The 7,746-nt window shown below is 41.0% G+C and overlaps 1 protein-coding gene across 1 annotated transcript; it reads left to right on the forward strand.

Moving 5' to 3' along the window:
* Positions 1-1,685: 1,685 nt before the first annotated feature.
* On the forward strand, positions 1,686-6,627 carry LOC107301275 (protein N-terminal glutamine amidohydrolase-like). The gene is made up of 4 exons (XM_015830522.1): positions 1,686-1,927; positions 3,037-3,136; positions 4,742-4,792; positions 6,390-6,627. Exons 1-4 carry the CDS (start codon positions 1,845-1,847, stop codon positions 6,570-6,572), a joined length of 417 nt encoding a protein of 138 aa, XP_015686008.1. The 5' UTR covers positions 1,686-1,844; the 3' UTR covers positions 6,573-6,627.
* The last annotated feature ends 1,119 nt before the right edge of the window (positions 6,628-7,746 follow it).

Here is a 7,746-nt window from a genome sequence, read left to right on the forward strand (position 1 = left end):
GCATTTTTTTTAACAATTGTACCGAGAATGTAATCAGCTGGCGGATCAACTCTTTTGTATAAAGGAGGCCTTTTTCTTTTCACAGTCCGTTCCTTCCCTATTGGCCTGCGAAAAGTCAAAATAATTTTGCGCCTTGGCAACACATCGGAATGGCACACAGCACTGAATTGCACTAAGGTGGCCGATCAGAGTTAATTTTTATGTTCAAAAAGAAACCAGCTTCCCCCCCCCAAATCTGCAACAGCTTTATAGCCCCACCATGAGATCCCTTGATCGCTGAGATTACTACGCCTCCTTATAGCTCCCACGGAGCCAAGCAGAGCTTGCATCCAGGGTCTCGCACAACGTATGGAAGCAGGGTACTAACGCGGAGTAGGCCCTGACATGTGTCCCTTTAAGCAAAGCGGTATTCCCTTAATTTTATTCCCTAACCAAGCAGTCCTCCCACAGCAGTTAAAAATGAAAATGTTTCCTTACTGAAGAGGCTTTGGCGGACTCAGGAACGTTGATTCCCAAATGAAAGATTTTTCTTAATCCGATCAGAAAGCTGACTCTTCTCTACAACCCGACAAAGAGACTCATTTTCTTTCAGACAACAGGCGGGACTTTGCTAATCCCTTTACCTTCCTGCCGGGAAAGGCTTCACCTGTTTGACTTCTAGTACCCAGCTGCTGTTAAAGGCGCAGAAGCAACGCCCTGCAGAAGTACTTGAAAGGTGGAACTACGTGGCTTATTTACATGATGCACTAATAGTAACAACAGCAAATATTTGTTTGGGTTGTATTTGTTGGGTTGTATTTTACACATTTGTTTTTATGTCCCCCTGAAAATTAAAACCTCTTTCTCTTCCATTTGGTTTTCCAAGGTGATGATGAATTAAATTATGTCGTCCATCTTTAAACAACCGTGGACTGCTAACAATCAATTATAATAAAATCTGTAACAGGTAAAAGTTGGCAAGCATGAAAAAGCTTTTCTATCTTTCCCAGCGCTAGAGCCGTTTCCAGAGCGCAGGATCTTCGCACAATGTAACCCAAGATAGATAATTGGAGCCTGGTCATTTGTGCCTCCGGGGAGAACTTTGGTTGAATTGTTCAACGATCCATTGGTTTGTTTTCTCGACTGTCCACGACATGCTATTCAGGAGTATTTGAGGCTTTACTCCTAGGCAAGTGTAAAATAAACGTCTCCGACTTAGCGCCCTTTATTTATCCGAGAGACAACTTCCAGACTTTCCCAATAGCCAAAGACCATTGATTGGAAATTGTAGTCCCAATACACTTAGAAGGAAATGGATTTAGAGGTCTGATATTTATTCTTATAACTTTAGCACGGACACGACTGGAGAGACATAACGATGTAAACAGGCCTGTCTTTACCTGAAGTGTAGTGAGCACTTAAAGCAATGTTGCGGTAAAACGGGTGAGAAGGGGAAGGAGAGACCAAGCTCCACAACTGACACTAACTCGAAAGCTATAAAGTATTTTGGGTGTTCATTTGCGCTAATAAAAAATTCGGCGTCGCATTTAGGTGCGAACTGCAGAGACTCGTATTCTAAGCGCACAACACACACACACCGGTGTTGCGACAATCTTGCTTAACCTCTTCGTCTCCTTTTGGCTGGGTTTCCCTTTGGTTGGGTCGAGCAGCCTTCCAAGGCAGCCGCGTTTCCGGGGGAAGGCGTTCCTTGTAACGCGTCCCCCCAGGACGTTCGGAACAGCACGCGTGGAGCTATGCTTCTTCAACCGCCCTCCGTTGCCGAAGACGAGCGGCTTCTTGTTCAGGCTTTCTTCGGGAAATGAATCCCTTAATCCTTTCCCTTGGCCAGCCAACAGCGGGCTTCAATGGCGGAGGTGGAGGCTGCTCAGGCTGGCTACCAACCGGTCGTCCCTTCTCGCTCCGTTTGCGTTTATACAAGCTGCTATTGGTAAGAAAGCGGAAGGGAGGACGGAAGGTATCATAAAACTTAGCGATCGCAGTTATCGTTCCAGAAAGTCTTAGTAGGGCAGCTGGTGCCACTAGATCAGAAGTTCCCCCAGCCCTCAAAACAACCCGGAAGCATTTTTTGAGAAAGTTCGATTTACTATGTGTTCACAAATTGATGCAGGACCAGCTTAGATTAATATAATATAATACAGTTAATAATGGTAATGTAAAACAAGAAATGTCTATGGAGATTCTCAATCATCCAGGTCATGGTTATCCCAAAGGAGGCAACGGGACTTTGTTTTTCTTTAGGACAACCATGACCTATATGACTGAGAATCTCCATAGACATTTAGCTATGCACTTTGGGATGAACACCCTTCAAATGGTGCAGGAGTATGAACGGATTTCCAGAAAACATTGCAGACTACAGGAGTCATTTGTGCTTCAATTTGAGATGCAGACAACACAAACTCACCCCTAATAGTCTGCGCCTGTCTTCACCAGTGAAGGGACACAGGGCAGAAAACATCCTGCAGCCAAAAAGGCTCCACACACATTTGCAGTATTCAGGTGACTCAGGACCCAGAAAAACCTTCAAATGGCCTCAATGACTCTCTAAAAGAATGCAAAATGACCAGCTGTCTGCAAGGAATATAAATCCTTCCATTCCCCACCATTCAGTCAGAGCTAAAGAAGCTTCTTAGATGAGAAGAGAAACATCTTCAAAGAAAAACTTTGGGTAAAAGAAGGAACCTATTTAATCAACTTGATGTTACATCTTCAAAGCTATCCTTTGCTTTTGCTCCATTCATGATTGAAATCCTGTTTGTTTTTCTTATTGGGAATTTCATTTTTGGTATCTCTGGTAAAAAAAAAAAAAGTAGGTGTATACAAAATTTATACATACCCTGGCAGAATTAAACCCTGGTTCAAAGTCATTTATATCCAACTATACAATAGTGGAGAAGAGAAAATGAATTGAATAGAAGGTGGGAATGGAGAATAACCTTGAAAAGGTTTAATATCAGGAAGCATATTCAAAATTAAGATTTTAGTAGCAGAAGGCATCTTGAAAATGTGTGAACTGGTGTTTTTATTTCTCTATAGTGAAGAAAATATCTGGAAGCTCTGTGAATATATCCGAAGCAAGAATCAATACCCTTTAGAAGAATTTTATGCTGTTTTCATTTCCAATGACAGAAAAATGGTGAGTTGAGATGTGGACGTTATATCTGTATTTGATTAAAAAAAAAACCATGCTGACTCATAGTTCAAATTAACACTGCAGTAATGATTAGTATAATTGGATGTGTATGAATAGAATACTCATTGGGACTTATCATTAGGTAAGTTGATATATAGATTTGGTTGCTAATATTTTTTCCATCACTTTATAAGTTTATAAAAAAGAGTTGTAATTGGTTATATTTCTATGTCTTCTTAAATGATCAGAAGAAGTAGCAGGGTGATTTGTCTTTTAAAGGACATATTTAAATTAATCATTACTAATTTATCTGAGAGAGCCAGATTGGTCTAGTGCAGGGGTAGGCAACCTTGGCTCTTTTATGACTAATGGACTTCAACTCCCAGAATTCCTGAGCCATGTTAGAAAGCAGGAGACCTTAGCCATGAAAGCCAGATGAGTAACTTTGGGCCAGCCACTGTCAGCCCAACTCACCTCACAGGGTTATTGTGGGAAAACAGGAGGAAGAAGATGTGTTGGATAGTTCACTGCCTTGAGTTATTTCTAAAAATAATAAAGACAGGATACAAATAAAATAATTGCCTTGCTTAGCAATAGAAATTCTGGTCCAAGTTATAGTCATAAGTTGAGGACTACAGGTAGTCCTTGACTTAAGACCACAATTGAGCCTTAAATTTATTTTGCTAAGCGAAACATACGTTCAGTGAGTTTTGTCCCATTTTACAACCTTTCTTGCCACAGTTGTTAATTTAATCTCGGCAGCTGTTAAGGTAGTAACACATTTGCTAAGTGAATCTGGCTTCCCCATTGACTTTGCTTGTCAGAAGGTCACAAAAGGTGATCACATGACCCAGGGACACTGCAACCGTCATAAATGTGAATTAGTTGCCAAGAATTTTGATCACGTGACCATAGGGATGCTATAATGGTCATAAGTGTGAAAAACAGTCATAAGTCACTGTTTTCAGTGCTGTTGTAACTTCGAACAGTCACTAACAGTCACACGAATCTTGCAGGTTGCTGCTCACTTAGCCAATAGGAAAGGATCATTGATGTGACAAAGCTTGGAGCAGTACTGTTTTGTGACAATAGGCCATGTGTTGAACTGTTGGTGTTTCCCCAGGTGGAAACCACTGACCCTGTTAGTGTGATTGTGTGCTGCTAGATCCAGCAACTCTACCTCATTCATTATTTACTTAGCCAACTGACTGTGTAAATATAATCCAGTGTAGCAGAATAAATGGCTGGGGAAGGGCCCGGGCAGAATCTGTTTTGAAAGGCAAACTCCTACATTTACTGTGTTATTTGAACAATGCAATCTGTTTGCACATTTTACAAAATAGAAGCAGGCAGAGAGGAGTTGTAGAAGGAACAGTAGGGAAATGAGTGCTGGACACAAGAAAAGGATTGGTATTTATTTCACTGTCCTGTTTTTGGAGGGAGGAAACCACTGAGCTTATGATGCCAGAAAAATAATTTGTGTAGTAGATGTTAACAGCCACAAAAATACCCGTGGGTATTTACAGGGCATTTGTTGAAAATGTATTACCTATTAGTTGATGGGAGTCTTGAGATGTTAAATTACTTTATGTTCTTTGTAACCTGCAGGTGCCACTTTGGAAGCAGCAGGCAGGATGTGAAGAGCAGCCTGTGATCTGGGTGAACAAATCTAAATTTTCTTTGCACTGTTTCCCACTACCCCCATGATGTAATTGTTTTTTTTAAATGTATCTTATGCAACCAGATCAGTGAAAAGCACTCAGTCCAATGTTACCCAATGTGATTTTAAAATGTTTCCTCAGCCACTATGGTGGTTAAGTTGGTGGACCAGGAGTAGAGATACCAAGGTCTAGTCTATACTCAACCATAGAAGTACCCTGGATGACTTTGGGCCAATCACTCTGGCTCAGCCAACCTACATCACAAGGTTGTTGTTTGGGGAAAAAAATGGGAAGGAAGGAGCACTGTGCATGCTACCTTGAAGTCCTAAACGAAAGGCAGGAGATACAACTGGCAAACAACAATGTTTTCTGGATGAATTGAATTTGAAGTCCCATCATTTTCAGCTAGTTCTATTTGGGTGATCAGATTGCAGTTTAATGTGCTGAGTTATGAATGAGTTTTTAAAATAGGAGTTTATTCCATAAGCCAGCTGCATATATTAAACTAGGAATGTGTTTCCTAGTTTATTTGATTAGAAAATCACAGGGTTTTGAAACTAAAAAGGCTGCGAAACTTTGTTTTGATATTGATATATTCTTGGTTAATTCTAAAATGATTAACTGTAGTTTACTGATTTGAATGAAACAGACATTTTTGGTTTACTTGTTTTCCTGTGCAAATGGTCACATGCAGCCTTGCAAGCCTTGCTTAGCAATAGAAATTCTGGTCCAAGTTATAGTCGTAAGTTGAGGACTACAGGTAGTCCTTGACTTAAGACCACAATTGAGCCTTAGATTTATTTTGCTAAGCGAAACATATGTTCAGTGAATTTTGTCCCATTTTACAACCTTTCTTGCCACAGTTGTTAAGTGAATCTCGGCAGCTGTTAAGGTAGTAACACAGTTGCTAAGTGAATCTGGCTTCCCCATTGACTTTGCTTGTCAGAAGGTCACAAAAGGTGATCACATGACCCAGGGACTGCATGTGACCTGTCCCCCGACCTCTGGAATGACCTGCCCCCCGACCTACGTACAATTGCAGACCTGCGCCTCTTCCGCCGAGCCCTGAAAACTCATCTGTTCCATGCGGCCGGCCTGGCATAGTTTTGATTGGGTTTTGTTAGGGGTTTTATATTTTAGAGCAGGCTTTTATGTAATATTTACTGTGATTTTTATTATTGCCTGTTCACCGCCCTGAGTCCCGTAAGGAAGATAGGGCGGTATATAAATTTAAATAATAAATAAATACATATTTTAGCTATATTTGACTTTGGCTTTTTCTCAATGTCCTGGTGCAAAGCAACCCTGGATCTAAGCTAACTTAGATCCAGGATTGCTTTGCACCAGGACATTGAGAAAAAGCTCAAATAATGCGTGCTAAACTATTTAGAATGATCCATTCTATGATTCAACTGGCTAGCATTCCCATATACCAGGGCTAAGAAGAAACCTAATAACTAAAAATGAATAAAGTAATTATATAATATATGTATAGTTGAATTAGGTTTTACATATAGAGTTTTACCCTTTTTCCAGTTTCTCCTCTGTAATCATTACAGGTTCTCATTCTCCATCTAAATATATTTTCTTTTCAGGATTACCATGTTATTTTGTTACACGTGTCGAACGGAGACCAGAACTTTATCTATGATCTTGATACTGTCCTACCTTTTCCATGCCGTTTTGGCACTTACATTGAAGAGGCTTTCAAATCGGACAGCATTATTAATCCTGATTTTCGAAGGTGGGGATATCAATCACAAACATTCTCAGCATAGCTTTAATAGCAGTAAGCCTTGGGTGTGCCAAAATTAGCTTGACATGTTACAGTTCATAATTTGAGCTTTCGAGAAACAGTTATTGGATCAGCCTGGAAAAGTGGAAAACTCTCTATAACCATAAAAATAAATTTCAGATGCATACTTCTATTAATCTGTTAACTGAGTGTGTGCAAAGTAATAAAACCTTGTTGAACTAATACCAAGAATGTATCTGATGAAATGAACAGCACAAAGTCTTTAAACCTTCATTTTACTGAACTCCAAAATATAAAATGATGTAGTTCATATCTATTTCAAAATAAATTGTCTTCAATAGCAGTTATCACCCCTTGGTTGAAATCTTACAATCTGTATCCTAGAAGAAAGTCCCACTGAATCTCTAGCTGGACGTATGAATTGTATCAAGACCATTGCTTACTTAATCATACAGCAGACTTGTCAAACTTACGTTGTCACGTGACATCGCACAACGTATCGGGACGGTTTTGCCATTGCCGGCAATGGGGTGGGCACGGCTTCTGGATGATGCGTCCGGCCCACGGGCCGGCAGTTTGACACCCATGTCATACAGGTAATCCTTGACTTACAACTGGCCTCTTAGCTACTGTTTGAAGTTAACCACAGGCTCCCCAAAAACTACTTACGAACTAGTTTCAAAGTTACAGTGGCTGCAACACCCTCACAGTCATTCGCCATTATGACCTACCTCAGCGATGCTGTAGCGCTCACTTCCAGCAAACAAGGAGAGATCAGGTCAGCCAGAGCTTGCAAGCTGGTGCAGGATTAACTTTTCTTACAGACTCACAGCAAACTCATGCCAAACTTGAGTAGGCATCCTGTGCTCCCCTTAACAATCCTCGTGTTCATTTAACAATTGTATCAGGAACACCAGGGAGTGCGGTCATTAAGCGAGGCCATTTTGCTTAACGATTGTTATGACATGCGATCATAATGTGCAGGCTCTGTTATGGTTGTGTAGCGCTACCTCTTCAGAGGCCGCCAATGCCCAGGCCCTCCCAGCCACAACCCCCCTTGTCCAGCCTTGCGGTAATGTTCTTTAGAGATCGGTGAGATGTCTTACAACCGGGACTCATGCAGCATTGATGGGTGGCAGGCTCTTCTTGTTGAAGCAGGACTTTCAGGCACGAACTTAACCGGTCACAATGGTTGA

This window comes from Protobothrops mucrosquamatus, unplaced genomic scaffold (genome assembly GCF_001527695.2).
Source record: "Protobothrops mucrosquamatus isolate PMUCROS unplaced genomic scaffold, P.Mucros_1.0 scaffold11162, whole genome shotgun sequence".
Classification (NCBI taxonomy): domain Eukaryota; kingdom Metazoa; phylum Chordata; class Lepidosauria; order Squamata; family Viperidae; genus Protobothrops; species Protobothrops mucrosquamatus.